This window comes from Neophocaena asiaeorientalis, unplaced genomic scaffold (genome assembly GCF_003031525.2).
Source record: "Neophocaena asiaeorientalis asiaeorientalis breed wild unplaced genomic scaffold, Neophocaena_asiaeorientalis_V1.1 scaffold123, whole genome shotgun sequence".
In the NCBI taxonomy this organism is placed as follows: domain Eukaryota; kingdom Metazoa; phylum Chordata; class Mammalia; order Artiodactyla; family Phocoenidae; genus Neophocaena; species Neophocaena asiaeorientalis.
The window spans coordinates 8,968,175-8,984,832 of record NW_020173666.1 but is presented as its reverse complement, the minus strand read 5'-3'; the positions used below and the strand labels follow the sequence as shown (position 1 = coordinate 8,984,832).

The window sequence follows — 16,658 nt, the reverse complement described above, 5'->3', positions numbered from 1 at the left end:
GAATAAATAAATGACCTAAATGTGCGACCCCAAGTCAGAAAAATAAAGGTGCTGAAAAGAGAAATCTAGGGAACCTGGGCTCTAGTATCAGTTCTACAAATTCAATTCAATTAAAAAAAAAAAAGGATTTCTTCAGCTCTTTGTTCTGTGTCAGGGATTGTGGTAAAACATCAAGCTGCCCATGAGGAATTCTGCTTCTCAGTAAGATGGCCTGGCTGTCATTTGGTAATGTGCAGGCATATACAATGTAATAGGATGGCAAAGATTATAGCTAGCAGAGAGGAAAAATAAGCACATTCATCAATGATCATTTTGTATCCACTTTAATTTCCAAAGCTATTTACCTAAGATTCTGCCTTTATTATCTGCCATTAGTGACATTGGATGTCTTCAAGTTTGCATTTCAGACCAGAAGGCCTCCCTCAAACTTTCACATGCTAACAGCTGTAATTAAGGTAGAAGGCCTTATTTAGGTAGTAATTAGCCTTCAAGACTTAAAGTGTAAACAGAATGCTAATTCATTTAGATAGTTAATTGGTCTTCTGGGTTAGAGATCTTAGCATGGCCTTCTACTTCAGCAATGATGTATTTGTCATCAACATACAGATAGTGTGTTGACTTAGTGCAGTGAAATTTTGCAAACTCTTGTTTGACTCTCAGAATTTTAGCTTTTAACTCTCTGGTAATGATGAATGCAAATGAATTTGAAAACATCATGAAAATATCAAGTAAAATTCTGTGGCAAAATCATTAACAGTTGACTTTTTCTTCATAGTTACAGGGACCATATGGCTCAATCTATTCATGTTATTCCAGCGTATGTATTCATAAATCCCCTTTCAAATTCAGGAATATCTTGGCTTGGAGATAAATTATGTGGTCACACTAATCATCATTAAAGATGATACAAAATACAGTGATTGCTGTAACTAAAGGTGTGGGTAAGATGGGTTACATTTTCCAGTGAATCCAATGACAGATGTTAAGATGCTCTCTACTTGCTGCCATAAAGAAAAGACGGTTAACAATTGATGTTATTAAGTTTTAAAAGTCATTTCTTTTTTGAAGGACAACTACGCCATCTGGAATTTTGTCACTGCCTTTACCAAGTTTCCTGGTCAACCAGCAACTCTTGCTCAAAAAACGACAGCAAAAAAATTATTGGATTTGATAACTGCGTGTCTTTGTGTAGTTGTGGCTCCTCTGCTGTAGATGAGTTGCATGGAAGGTGAGTCCGGTGTTTCACTTTTTAAAGTAGGTTTCTTCTTCTTGGGTACTCCAGATCATCACAGTACGCAACAGATGCTTAGGCCTTCTGCTAGCCATCCTTCCAACAGGTGCATCCAAGTTGACCTGTATACATAGTCCATATCATACTAATTCAACAGATATTTCATGAATGAAGTGGCTGGCACACAGGAGGCATCCAGATATATGTTAAAGAATAAATACCAACCTCACCTTTGACTCCCTGCTAGGTGGCACCAGCTAGGTGGTAGGAAGAGGGAGAGGAGAAAAAGCTCTATATAATATCAGGTAAGTTCTGCCTCCCAGGGGTTAACAGTCTCCAAGGGGAAGATGTAAATAAATAACGCAATGGAAGGTAAGGATCACTAAGTGACAGAGCATCTGTGAGTGGGAGGTAGAGCTCACTGGGGCTGGAGAGGAGGGGGTGAAGTGAGGCTTGAAGGAGGAGAGGTAGGTTTTCAAATTTAGGATTTTCCCCCAGTTCGGGGTTAACTCTGGCCCCAGATTGAGCCCCTGAAAGTAAAAGGGCCCTTCTGTCAGTCGCTGAAACTGCACACAGTATCTTTTTTTTTTGGAGCTGGCTAACAACTTTCCCTTCACGATTGATGACTAATTCAAACGAGCATTAGCTCACTATGCAAATATGAATATTACAGTATGGCAATATAGAACGCTAAAAGCTACCAGTTTATTATGATTCATCTTAGTTGCGAAGTTGAAATCTCGCAGTAGCATTAAAAGAGAAGTGAGTTACAGACATATAGAACGGGTTGCCAAGGGGGAGGGGAGGTGGGAGAGGGATGGATTGGGAGTTTGGGATTAGCAGATGCAAACTGTTGTATAGAGAATGGATAAACAAGGTCCTACTGTATAGCACAGGGAATTGTATTCAGTGTCCTGTGATAAACCGTAATGGGAAAGGATATGAAAACGGATGTATATGTATAACTGAATCACTTTGCTATACAGCAGAAGTTAACACATGGTAAATCAACTATACTTCAGTAAAATAAATTTAAAAAGAAGTGAATTAGATTGTCACAATGTCATCCAAAATATAAATAAAATAAAATAATTTTCCCTTAAGCAATTTAAAAGCAGGAGGGCATAGCAGTATTGACCCACAGAACTTAAAACGAACAGAACGTGCAGGTCTCACTTTAGTTTTGATTTTATTATTACTTTCTTTAGTGCACTGTTGCTCACAGCCAGCCTGTACAGCTACCAATAGGACCCGGGCCTCACCAAAGCCGACGGGCTCTGCAGGATGCACGCGTATCTACAACCCGCCCCCGGAGAAAGAAAGTCCGGCCCGGGCCACTCCGAGTGTGCGGAGACCCGCTGAGAGAGGGAAAGTAACCGGAGTCGGCTGGCTGGGCGGCCCCGCCCCCTCCCACGAGTTTCGCTGGGTGTCCGGCCCCGCCCCTTCTTTTATTCCGAGCGCGCAGCCTGGAGCTGGAACTTTGTAACCCGAGCGCGCTCGCCCTGCGTTCCTCCCCGCCCTGGTGCAGTCCGCGAGGGAGGCGCAGGAGGTGGGACCTGCGGGCGGGAAGACTCCGGACGCCGGCGCGCGAGGAGCGGGGACCCGGGAAAGCTCGCAGCCCAGAGGAGGAGCTGGAGGGGGAGCGGAGCGCGCGGCCCGAGAACCGGAGGCAGCGGTCCCGGCCGGAGGCGCAGAGGGGCGGCGGGGAGCAGCAGGGCCGGGAGAGTCCCGCTCGGAGCCGAGGCCGGGGGATCTGGGCTCACGGCCCCGAGGCTCGGCAGCTGCCGTCGCCCAGGAGCAGCAGCTGTGCTCGGGGTCCCGGCCGCGGCGGCCGCGGGAGGAGGAGCTGCAGCTGGACGGTGGCAGCTGGAGGAGGGGCCGCGCCGCCTGGGCTGAGCCGCGCTGGGATGTCCCGCTGACCGCGGCAGTCATGCAGCCTTGACGGGGCGCTCGGGCGCGGGGACCAGCCTCGGGGCGCGCCCTCCCGGGAAGGGGCAACGGGCGCGGGCAGCAGGACTTTACCACCGACTCCAGCCCCGCTGGGTGCCCAGTCATCCACCATGGAGCCCGTGACCAAGTGGAGCCCCAAACAAGTGGTGGACTGGACTAGAGGTGAGCGAGCCTGGGGGGGCCCGGCGTCTCCGGCCCCGAGCATCGGCTATCGGGGAGCTGGGGTAGGGGGTGCTCAGCCCTTCCTGCAGGCGAGAAGCGTTGAGAGCGCAGCGCGGTGACAATGCAAACTTCATCCCAGTGGCTTGTGCGCCCCTAGCTCTTGTGCCTGCTTTCGGGGGTGCGAGTGGTGGTGGCAAGCCGAGGAGAGGCCCGTCTTTAAACCGGAGGCAGGGTAGGGGTGGCCTCTGTTGGAGGATGGGGGTCGGGGGTGCGGATCTCGGACGCGGGACGCCCTCCCTGCCCTTCCCGGCGCCCCGGTTGCCTGTCCCGGAGCGCAGAGGCACAAGGCGCCTTTGTGTGGGTGACTCCCCTCGGACGTCGTCAACGCCGCCTGCCCAGAGCAGTTCGCAGGCGTGACGAGGCGGTTGGACAGGTAAAGGGAGACCCCGGCGGCTCGGCGAGCCTCTGTTTTTGTCGGAGAGGGAGAGAGGGCAGCGCAAGAACCAACACTTAGGCATTCGCGCCGGCGACGAGCCTTGAGCCAGACTCCCCGGGCCTCGGCGACTTTCGCTCCGGGAAGGCGCCAGTACCCCCCGTGGCGCCGCATTTTTAGGCCATGTTTAAACCCGGGGAAGAAGAAGTCTAACTGTTTGGAATCTTTCCCCTGAGTTATGCCGTCATTTGGAATGAGGAAAAGCAGGGGGTTGGTTGGACAGGCAGCGGGTGCTGGAGCAGGGGTGCGTGGAAGCTTGGACCCTGAGCTGTCGCGTTTACTTTTAAGTACCTGCCAAGATTTCGAGGGAGAAGTGACGGAGGTTCCTCAAGCCTCTTTGAACCCTTCCAAGAGCACAAGCCCTCCAAGAACAGCTAGTGTTTTAATGGGTTCCTCACCCCCCTCCCAGCTCAGCATCTCTGTTTCAAGTTACTATTTTTTTTTTTTTTTTTACTTTCTTCTGTCTGCTCTTCCAGGTGAGAGGAATGGTGTCCTTTCTCAATAATAATAACTAGAATTGTATAGCGCTTTACGGTTTGCTAAGAGCTCTCTCTCTGTTATTGCCCTTGGTCATCAGTAAGCCTGAGAGGTAGGTAACACTGGTAAGATCAGGTTGTCTTTCTAACTGTCTCACCCATGGCTGCGGCATCACAAACGCTGGTCATCTCTGCATCTCATTTCTCATGCCTGCGTAGTACACACAGACCACGTGGAATGGGATGTCCCAGATGTATGGGAGGCATGGCACGTGTCAGCGGGGCATGTCTGACCATTTCGTGCTCCTTTGGGAGAAGGGACAGGATACATCGCTCCTGAGAAGAGGTTTGCCCAGGGACCAAAATTTCCTGGGCTCTTACTTAAAACAAACATGAAAACACCAAGTACTTGTACACTGAGTAACGTGTAAACAGCAATGTCACAGCTTGATACGAAACATAAACTTAAAAAAGCTATGAAGACCCAGATCCTATTTTGAAATGGTGTGTGTTCCCCCATTCAAGATACTACTAGGTCCCCTGTCTAGCGACTTGCCCAGTCTGAGTTGGTTGATCTATTTTACCAGTGTATCCATCATAGAAGCAAACTAAGAAACTGATGACTTCAGCGGTTTTTGACCTCAAGAGCTGCTTTGTCCAAAATGGTAACCAGACCACAAGTGGCTCTTGGGCCCTTGAAATATGGCTGGTCCAAATTGCCATGTGCTGTAAGTGTAAAATACACACTCGTGTGAAAAACAGCATATAAACTATGTCATTGCTAGATTTTTATACTTATTACATGTTGAAATGATAGTACTTTAATATATTGGGGTAAATAAAGTTTATTACTAAAATTAACTTCAGCTATTTATTTTTACCTTCTGAAAGGTGGCTCCGAAAAAATTTAAAATTACACAGGCGGCTGACTTTTGCAGCTCACATTGTATTTGTACTGGACAGTACTGCTCCCGAGTAAAAGAAAGGGTTACAATTTATCACTTCGGCTTTTCTGAGCTGCTGCCAGCCTAGTTGATAAGGTACAACCAGAAAACCAGTAACAGGCAAACAGGGAGATTATGGAGTGAGATCTTCACACCCTCAAGATTTGTGTTTTTTTTTTTTGGTCCCTCTTGGGATTGGGAGAAGAGAAGCATAAATTCACATCCTGTTATGTTTGTTTAGCATTTAAGTCAGAGCAGATTAAACTGTTTTTGGTATCCCGTGCCTTGACATTGTGACTTAGTTGAGATTGCTTTCACCCAGGGAAAGTTTTCTACTGACCTGAAAGAGGAATTATGGGTGGTTCAGTATCTTGGTGTCTGGAGCATTGGATACTGATTAGGTTACATACCTGTGGGTAGTACGTGGCAACTTTATACAAAATTCATGTGCTCTTTTGGACCCTTAAGTACAGCCTCATAGAATGACCTGGATACTTTTTGTGTTAGAATCTAGAGAAGATAAAAGGAGGAAGTGTGTGGTGAACTCTTAGACGAGAGGCTACATTCTCCCAAATTGGGTGACACGTTACTTGAATATTTCTCATAGTCATGATGTGAAAATATTGACTTTTTCATGAACTATTGGCTTATGCAAACTTGTTTGCTGATAGAACTATTTTTAGCTGTCTTTGCTAACCTCCCTGCCCAACCCCCATTTTATAAATACATCCTACTGATAAGTAGCTCTTCTTGTAGATTGCCACTCTTGGCATTGCGTGAGTGTGGCAGTGGTGATCGTGACCACTGTAGAAAGCCTTAGACTTAAAACTGTCTAAATCCGGCCACAATCTCCAACTTGCTCTCATGTTGATGTTGTTAGGTAGATGCATATATTAGGAAAAAGGTTGCTGTCTGCAGAATGAAGTAATTCATCTGGCTTTTATTAGTAGTAGTATTTTATTATTATGATTTTTATTTGTATTAATCACTAGCTCTGTCAACACCAGTGTTATAATATTAGTAGGTCCTCAGTGCGTGTTAGCGCAGGTCTAAGCATTGTACAAGCGTTAGCTCATTTAAATGCGTAAACACGCTTTGAGGTAGGGACTATCATTTCCATTTTGTACTTGAGCACACCGAGGCACAGGAAGGTTAAGTACTCTGACCAGTGTCACACAGCCATGAAGTGACAGAGCACCGTTTGACCCCAGACAGTTTGGCTTCATTTCCTTCCATCTTCTTGGGAGGTTCTTCCCAGGGTCACCCCCAGAGGACGCTCAGCATCTTCACCACATTGACAAATAGACCATCAGGATCCCTGTGATGAGTTATAGATCATGTGTTAGTGGAGGAGAGTCATTCGCTGTATGTGTGTCTTATTCTACCTATTCCGTATATGTCAAGAAAGTTATTTGTTAATCAAATTAATTCATAGTTTGATGGCACCTTGCCTTCCAAATGATTTGGTGAAGGCTTTTGCAAAGCAGATGAACTTGTATCAGGCAAGAATAGGGTCAGCTGCATAAAACAGAAAACCCAGTTTTTGGTGGACTCTCCAAATGAGAGTTTTGATTTTTCCTTGGAAAAGAAGTCTGGAAATAGGGAATTCAGGATTGTGTGGGGTTTCCGTGGTGCCATCAGGACTCCAGGCTCCTTCTGTCATCCTGTTCAGCCATTCTGAGCAGGGGGCTGAACCCTTTATACCAAACACCTCAGTGCAGGATGGGTGCTCCACCACCGGGATCATATTCTTGTTCCAGGCTGGAGAAAGGAGACCCAGAGGAGACAAAACACTGGTGGTAGCCAAGTCTTCCCCTTCAAAGAGCTCTCCTGGAGGTTCCATCAAATGACTTGGCTTACATCGTAGTTGCTACAACTGTCACGTGATTACCTCATGCTACAAGGGAAGCTGGTCACTGTAGTTTTTTTTTTAAGTTTCCTACACTGTGGCCTTGAAAAAAATTTGGAGTTTATTCAGTAAGGAAGAGGGGGAGAATAGATATTGGTAGGCAGCCAGTAGTGTCTGACATACGGTAATTTACGTGTCCTGATACTCATAGATCAGCTCTCAAAGTAGGACACATGTCACAATTTCCCACTTCCCTCAAGCCCATGGGTCCGCCTTATTTTAGAAATAGTGTTGTATTTTCATCCCTGTTACTTTTTCTTAGGTCAGAACCTTAAGCTGATTATGAGGTCTTCGTCTCTAAGCCTGATTTTTTTTCTTGTTATATTTAATATGCTCATTTCATTTACAAAGATGTTTCATTGACAACAGTTAATTGCAACTTTATGGTAAAGAATTAAATTAAAAAATTCACATCTGGAGTTCCTTGTAATAATGGGAAAAGTTAGAAAGAGTCTGGCTTAAAGCCAAATCATTCTAAGCTTGATTTAAATATTAGAAGTTGCATCATAAAATGCTGCGTCCCAAGTTGTATTTCTGCTTTCAGGCCATTGGGGGAGTGTCTTCAGCAAGGAGGAACGGTTACTGGTTTGTTCCTGCAGCCCCGTCCGTCCAGCCCTTGGTCATTGATCGGTCTGCGACGGACAGTCTCGAAATAAGTGTGTTTGTTGTTGGGGGAGCACATCTATAAAACCAGCTTTAGTCCCAGAAGAGAAGTATCTCTGGCCACCTTCTGGTGCTGCCAGTGTGGTTAATGTTTCCCCATCACCAGCCAAGAGGAAGGGAGCTTTCTTGTTTGAGGTCTGAGCGTGTGCTCGGGACATCTGCTCATTCTCTGTATCTGGCCTTGGGCACTACTTTTCTCCTGATGTGTCTGTAACATGTGGCAGGTCAGCAGTTTTAAAGTGTCTCACTATCTGGTCACAGAGGAGCTGGAGTTCTCATGTTAACTGTAGAGATCTTGTTCGTGGCTGGTCAAAGGCCAGTTCTTTTTGTCATTCTGATTCCAGTTAGGTTGTCCTTCTTCCTTTAGCCACTAGGGTCGCTGAAAAAGGGAGGCCGTTTCTTTTGGCAGTTGTAGATCCACCATTTGGCTATAGGTCAAGAACTCTTTTCTTCATTCCAATTTCTTGCCAGTTCTATCTCCTGGACTCCAGCCACAGAGTTTTCTTAATCATAATAATAGAAAAACATTCATTGAGGTATTTATTATGTATCAGACACTGGGCTAAGTGCTTTATTTAGACTCCCTCAGTTACTCCTCAGAAAACCCAGGTGAGGTGTGCGAACAATTATTAGCCCGTATTAAAGGCGAAGAAATAAAGCAGAGACAGGGAGTCTCTGGTCTCGCGCTGATAGGCGGTGGTGCTCTTAAATGCTCTCCTCTCCTCCATCATTTCATTGCTCCTGTGGCTTGTACCAGGCATTGGAACTTAAAGGTGAGAGTGTGGGCTCTGGAATCAGTCTCTGGCTTTGTATCCCGGTACCACCTCTGCCTGTGTGATCTTATGTAAGCTCTCAATAAATTACTACTTGTTTTTATTGCTTCCTCTCCTCTTTCATCCTATAGCTCCAGGACATAAACTGTTCTCTCTGAGCCGCATGGTCTGTCATAAGGTTGATTCTTACCATTCAGGGACACCAGTCAGTGCCGTGGAGATTTCCCTGCCATTTGCCAACCACTCAGAGGACCTGGGGTGGGACTTGCAGCTGGTCAGGAAGGTTCTTGTTTTTGGTTTTTTGCTTTTTCTATGTTGGTATTTTATTAAATTCTTTACATATTATACTCACAACGATACTATTGCACCCTCTGTGCAAAGTAAATTCTAGGTGTATCTAAAGCTTAATTATGAAGAGCAAACTTAAAAATATTAGAACAAGTATACGAAGGACTCTTAATTCCTCTTAGGCAAATTTCTTTTAAAAATACTAAGAAGCAGAAATAGTAAAAAGTGACGAGACATACCGATGCCCAACAAGTATATGAAAGGATGCTCAACATCACTAATCGGGGAAGGTTCTTGGTGAGCTGAGTGGTAGATGCCTCTTGCCAATATCATGAGCCCTCTTGGGATAACGAAGTTCAAACCGTATTTTCTCAACTTTTTTCTTTCTTATAGTCACTGGACTTCCAGTGAGCATGGCGTTAGGACTGGCTCTTGCTTTGGACTGTTGACCGCTCTGTGGCACCTGGTCCATGGCTAGTGGTACCCGCGTCTCCCGGGAGCTTGTTGGAGATGCAGAAGCACAAGCCGGCTGACTCTGCATTCGAACAAGATCCCCTGGTGATCCATGTGCACGTTGCAGCTTGAGAAGCTCTGCCCTAGCAGCCACTGCAAATGTGTTTTCACACTTCACTGGTAGGTCCTGCTGTCTGATCTGACATGGGCTCCACCTATTTTATTTAAGTTCCCTGGTGACGACACTTGACTTGGCCACTAATTAAAACAGAAAAGCAATCTTAGGGTGTGTGCTTATATTTATATATTTATAAGCACCACCTAGCGACAACATCAGGTGATTCTCTGTAAACTAAATGAGACATTTCCCTTAAGCTGTCTTCCGTATTTCTTGGGATCTGAAGAGTTCTCATAACAATCCTTTTTTTTTTTTTTTGAGCCAAGTAGGAAGAAGGGAGTCATGGGGTGGTCAGTGGGCTTGTGTGGTTGAGGTGTGTTCTCAGGATCCTTAGGTGGACTTTGGAGGATGAGCTGGGCTTTTGGCCAGCCACATGGTCCTGTAGTCTGTGATTGCACCAGGTTTATCAAACTTAGATGATTTTGGGGGGAGATTTCATTGTTGCTGGAAAGTGGCACTGAATGTCATTCAGGGCGGTTCTCAAAATTTGGAAGTACATGCTGTGCCGAGGCCGGGTGTCTGAGTTCTGTGTCGGTGGAGATTGGGAGGTGACCTCTCCTCGTTCAGGCCTCACCTGCACGCTTCCCTTTTGCGTCCACATCATTGCGGAGAGCTGCGGGCACCTCAGTTCTCTGTCTTGCTGTTTCTGTGTCACTGCCTCGATGTTTGTTCATTCCTAGCCTGTTGTGTTCTAGCTCTGGGACATCCATGTTCTCACCTCCTTTTCCCTCTTTGCTCTCATTTTGTGAGGTTTCTGGTGTTTTCACCACTGGTATAGCCATTAGCTAGGCTTTAAAGCAAGTTTTATTTACACAGGCTCTTCCATATTTGTTCGCATTTGATATTTTCACAAGCCCGAGAGGAGCACAGTGAAGGCCCAGTGAGGATAGAGGCTTTCGTACATGAAATGAGTTGTCCAAGGTCAGAAGGCCAGGAGTTGGGACCTGACTCCACAGGTTTCTGTCCTCTTGTTCTGTGCAGCCCCTGGTTCCTCCTCTGGTCAAGGTGGTGCTTTTCGTTCTCTCTTCATCAAGTGTTGGGAGGGGCAACTTCAAAGAACTTTTGACTTTTGTGTTTCCTGATTATCCCTTCAGGGTTTACACTCATGGGCTGCATTCCTTTTCTTTCTCTTTTCTTTCTTTCTTTTTTTTTTAATTACATAGCTTAAGCAGGGCCCTACGTATTCTGAAGCTGACCTTTTAGCATTTGAGACACTTCTTGCCAGTTATTTATTTTTATTGTAGTTTGTTGACTGTGTTGTATTGTTTCAGAATGCTACTCAGTAATGAATCATTTCTCTTTTTGACTCTCTTAATCTAATTTTTATTTTATCTTGAGTGTCATATGGCAGATTTTTTGTCTGGTACAATTAACATTTCTATTTGGTGGAATCACATCCATCCATCCATCCATTTAACTTTCTTAAATGATTTTTATGGCTTCATTTCCTGCTTGCCTTTGATTCTTCACAGCATTTTCATTTTAACTGCTGAGGGAGAGATTGGGCATGGCGAATAACACACAGGCTTTGGAATAAAATAGAGCTGGATTCATATTCTGTATTTTTTAAAAAAATTTTTATTGAGGTGTAGTTGCTTTACAACAGATTTTGTATTTGATACTAACCGATTTGAAAACTTCTTAACTTCCCCAAGCCCGCCTTAGGTTTCTTATTTGTGAAATGTGACTGATAATTAACTCACAGTGTTTTTGTTAGAATTAAAAGAGGTAACGTAGGGAAAGCATTTTGCATAATGTACGGCATATAAATGTTGACAAACTCATTATTGATTAATTCATAATAACTCCAAGTTAATATGTAGTGTAATTGGATTATTGTTGCTTAAATATTTAATGCTTCTGTGTCACCTTTCACGTGTTTACTAATAATTTACTACAATTCCATCCTTCTCTGTATTGGTGGATAGGTGGTGAGTTAAATTAACTCTACCTTTTGTTTTCTCCTCGTTGTTTCCTTGGACACTTTTCCCTCACTTCCTTTGAGGACCTCGTATGTCCTGGAGGAAGGTGGCGCCATGGAAAGGTTTAGTAATAGTTCTCTTGGAGACGGCTTCAGAGGAACACTTTCCTTGATGACAAATTCCACCCTGTAGTAATGAGAGAGTTTCATTCATTCAACAAGTGATTACTGAGGACCTACTAAGTTCCAGGTGTTGTTCCAGGTGCTGGAAATCCACTGTGTTCTAGGTGCAGGGTTCCAGCTGGGTCCCTCCTTTAATATGGTAGATGTGGGGATGACAAACAAAAATACCAAAACCACCACCACAGCGAAGCAGATGAACAAGAAAATATTCGCTAGTGATAAGTGCTAAGAAGAAAGTAAAGCAGAGAGGTGAAGGAGAGTGGCCGGGTGGGAGACTTCTTTGGATGGTGTCATTGGGGAAGCCTCTCTGAGAAGATGACACTGGGTATGAATGACAAGAAGGAACCAGCCATTGGAAAATTGGGGGGAAGAGCACTGTAGGCAGAAGGCACAGCTAGTGCAAAGGCCCTGAGATGCAGATGAGCTTGGAGTGTTTGAGGAAAGGAAGTGCGGTGGAGTCATGACAAGGACAGTGGGGCTGTGGTGGGTGGGGTGAGAGACACAGCTGTCCGATCATGGAGGGTCTTATAAGTCTTGGACAGGCATTTGCAACATTTTCTAATCATGAAAAGCAGGGGAGCAACATGATCTGATTTGGGTTCTTGGGGCACAAATGAGTTTAGGGAGCCCAGATGGAAGGCATTGCAGTGTTCTGGAGATGATAGTGTCTTGAACGAAGGTATTGGTGGTTCTAGCATTTGTGAAGCCAAGTTCTAGGTAGAGTTGGTTCACTGATAGCTTCACATCCAGATAATTTAAAAACTGTATTTGTGGGCTTCCCTGGTGGCGCAGTGGTTGAGAGTCCGCCTGCCGATGCAGGGGACGTGGGTTCGTGCCCCGGTCCGGGAGGAACCCACATGCCGCGGAGCGGCTGGGCCCGTGAGCCATGGCCGCTGAGCCTGCGCGTCTGGAGCCTGTGCTCCGCCACGGGAGAGGCCACAACAGTGAGAGGCCCGCGTACCGCAAAAAAAAAAAAAAAAAAAAAAGTGTATTTGAACTTGGGGTGTAGATTCATTTTTTGCTTTCTCTGCCAGGGTTAAGAGCTCTCCCTGCCCTTCCCTCATCCCGATTACTCTCTTGTCATTTAAAAGGCAGAGCACAGTCTGTCTTTCTGCGTTCACGTGCTTTGTTTACATCATTGTTCTCTTCTGGCACATTTTGCAGGGAGCTACAGTTTCTGAAGCTGTTTATTCATCTATGAATAGGGTTTTTGTGAAAGTGGACTTAGCCTAGTTTGTTTTCTTTGACATCAGATGGCTGATGGAACAGTTTTTAACCTGGGATCAGAAGGGCAGATGCAGTTGTGTTTACTAGAGCAAAACAGTTCCTTAGAATGCACATCAGTAGTTGTCAAAATTAGAAAATTTTTTTATGAAAATGAAAAATAGTTGAGTCAAAGGAACTGGTCAATAGATCTAATTTAAAATACTTTGCTCCGCTGATAGACTGTCCTAATTTTACTTTGGAAAATAGAGTCACCATTTTTTGATTGAATAGATGGTATTTTGAGAAATTTCAACAGGTAGGAGTTGAACACATTCTTTTTTGTTTTTAAACACTCAGTGCATCACTTATCAACAGGGTAGGAGTGAGTGGGAGAGAATCGAAGGTCGGTAGGTTTATATTAGAATAACCTAGAAACTTTACAACACACACCTCATATCACCCCCTATAGGGAGAGTATCTTTCAGACTTTTAGAGGAGAAACCCCTACGTGTCATCAATCAGAAAAGGCAGTGACTATGGTCATCTGAATCATGCTTTCCTGAGGAAAACCTTTTAGTGAAAAGAAACACTCTATTTCCTATTTTCAGAGATTTGCAGCAGAAGGGAAATTCAGTGCTTTTGGGTTTAGAAGTGGATGTGTGTGTACATGAGTGTGTGTGTGTGTGTGTGTGTGTGTGTGTGTATGTGTTTCTAACTTTAACCTGTGTTAACCGAACAGATTTTCATGTTCTCAGGGTAGTTTTATATTACCGTGTCTTAGGGAGAATCAAGTCAAAAGTCTACCTGGAATATGACCTTTGAAACAGGAAAACTAGCTTAATGTGTAGAGTGGAACAGATTTCACGAGGCACCATCTTAACATGGATTCCAACTGGAGTCTTAAACTAACCATGAGCAGATGACAGAGCTGTGAGTAGCGTTTATGAAGATGGCTGTCTACACTAAAGCCTAAAATTGTTGGTAATAAGTGTTAAATAAAAAACACAAATACTGCTTGTGAGTAAGACATCTAAAGACAGATGGTATGAAGTGGTTTGGTTACAAGCACCCCTAAGCCAAGTTGAAGAATCTCATCTAAAACTGATGTGTAAAGAAAGACTCTTTTTGGAGGTGGAGAAACTCTTTGTTCTTATTTGGCACCATGTAATCGGGATACTTAATGAGCACCTGTAAACCTATGACAATTGTCCCTGACTCTTGATGTTTTTAAACGGAGATTTTCAAGAAACCCTTTTCCCAGCCACATGTCTGTGGCTCAACATCTTGTCACCGTTGTTCTTGAATTTCCTCTTTTTTTTTTAGTGTTTGCAAAGTGTAATCTACTTTGTTTTAAACAAATATACACATTTAAAACCTAGATCCTGTTTTAATTTGTCAGTTTTGTAAAATATTTTATTCAAGTATAGTTGATTTACAATGTTGTGTTTTATTTCTGCTTAGGGACAGCAGAGGGACTCAGTTATACATATATATTGATATATTCTTTTCCATAATGGTTTATCGCAGGATATTGAATATAGTTCCTTGTGCTATACAGCAGGACCCTGTTGTTTATCCATGGACCTTCCTTTTTCAACATTACAGCTTAGACATGTAAATTCTCAGGCCCCATCCCAGACTCACAGAATCAGAAACTCTGGGGGTGGGATGCAGGAAGCTGTGGTCCCTCAGTGATTCTAGTGCTGGCTAAAATTCGAGGACCACCAGTCTATACCACTCGTGTGGAGCCTAGAAAAATAAATAATGTATGTCAGACCATCCCCCATAATTCTTGTCTGCAGTTGGTTTTCAGCTAATACATAGTGATTGGGTAGGAAGGAGAACTTTTCTAGTAGGGACAGTTGTTGCATATTTCAGTAGGTGCATTAATGCACTGAGGTCTGTAAGTGTCCTTCCCACAGAGTGGGCAGGGAAGAGTTAAAAGCCTTTGTTCCCATGGGCTCCTAGACAGCTGTGCCACTCCAGGCCCAGGGGACCCTTTTGTTGTGTATCTCTGTGAGTGTTCAGCCCCAGGAAAACAGAATGAGGGGAATGTTTCACCGCCTGAAGGGACCCGTTTAGGTTTTGTGTGGAATTTCCAGGCCTCGCTCTCATAGAAGAGTAGAATGTGACACCCCGTCCCCCGTTCCATTTTGAGGGAGAGTGGATAGTTGTTCTCTTTCACGTAGCACTCAGGTTTTGGCTTTGAACAATGCATGCAGATGCAAAGGGAAATGAGAGGAAGAAAAAGCAGAAAAGAGAAATACTCAGAGTGGCAAATATGCTGCAGTCCAAGGTGAAAAGCTCTTTGGTTTTAGTTCATGGACATCGGATCAGTGCAGATGGAGTTTGAGAGTTCCCCATTCCCCCTCCACCCCACCCCGCCCTCTGCACAGTCAACAAAGGCCAAGAGAGTCCAAAATAAAAAAAACTGCTACAGAAGTGAACATTGAGGACTGGGAATGGCCCTGAGACTTGCAACAAGAGTTGCAAACTTAGACGCCTACAGGGGCCAGGAGGCAATGTCAGAAATTGAAATGTAGGGGCAACTGAGACAGTAGGGAGTGGTGGAGACTGTGGCGAACCCAAAGATACATGGACTGCTCAGTTTCTGCTGACTGTGGACCTACAGTTTCTAGAATCTTATGCTTCTTTGTTGTTGTTCTTGTTGTTTTCAAATGAAGTTGGGTGTCTGTATTTCTCTGTGACATTTTCCAGTTTTTAGAAATCTGTCAGTTTTTCTTTGGTATAGGCCAAGCATAACATATCTGTGGGCTAGTGTGTTGATTCCCACTGTGGACAGCTGTGGTCAGGTTTGTCTTAGTGAGAAACAGACATATGATATGTGAATACAAGTAGCCATAGAGCAACTCATTAATTATTTAGTAAATCTGTTTCTTAACCTATAATTTCATTTTGCTACTTAACTAATTACCTTATTTCTAAAATTGTAACATGTAACTCTCTGCAGGCATTGTTAAGCCAGAAATACCAATACCTTGTTGAACCCAGCAGGCCATTGAGTAGTTACTCTTCAGTGTAAAAGCAAGAATTTGGCTTCTTCTGAGTGAGTTTACTTTGCCACTCACTGGCTGTGTGGTATTGGTCCCTGACAGGAACTGTGTCTGTTTGTACAGAAAGGTTCTATGTATAAAATAAAGCATATACCTTGGAAATAAGGTATATGCTGCTAACTTCCGTGCTGGCTTGTGCGGTCCTGTTTGAAATAGTAATTTATCAGTTTACTCAAGGTCTTTCTATCTTCCTGGTGCTCTGAATTGGGAGACAAAACAAACAGGAAAAGCACTAGTTTTAATACTTAAACTGGAGTGGTACTGACCCCAGGATACAATCTGCAAAACTTCTCAATAAAAATCTCAGAACGTTGGGCTTCCCTGGTGGCGCAGTTGTTAAGAATCCGCCTGCCAATGCAGGAGACGCGGGTTCGAACCCTGGCCCTGGAAGATCCCACATGCCACAGAGCAGCTAAGCCCGTGAGCCACAACTACTGAGCCCACATGCCACAACTACTGAGCCCACATGCCACAACTACTGAAGCCCACGAGCCACACCTACTGAAGCCTGTGTGCCTAGAGCCCGTGCTCTGCAACAAGAGAAGCCATTGCAGCGAAGAGTAGCCCCTGCTCGTTGCAACTAGAGAAAGCCCACACTCAGCAATGAAGACCCAACGCAGCCAAAATAAATAAATAAATAGATAAATAAAGAAATAAATTTAAAAAAAAATTTCAGAATGTTTTAACTTTTCAGCTTGTTTTGTAAGTGAACAGTCCATATACGTGTCTGTATTCACATACACACATATAAGTA

General features: G+C 44.4%; 1 protein-coding gene across 5 annotated transcripts in view; it reads left to right on the top strand.

Annotated features, from left to right (window-relative positions):
* Positions 1-2,806: 2,806 nt before the first annotated feature.
* CNKSR3 (CNKSR family member 3) overlaps positions 2,807-16,658 on the top strand; it is a 100,896-nt gene continuing 87,044 nt past the window's right edge. Inside the window, exon 1 of one of the 5 annotated variants that reach the window (XM_024748030.1) lies at positions 2,807-3,343. In XM_024748030.1, coding sequence (XP_024603798.1) covers positions 3,292-3,343 — 52 coding nt within the window. In that variant the 5' untranslated portion in view covers positions 2,807-3,291. The remainder of the gene's footprint in view (positions 3,344-16,658) is intronic. The other 4 variants (XM_024748031.1, XM_024748032.1, XM_024748034.1 and 1 more) reach the window with 4 other exon arrangements.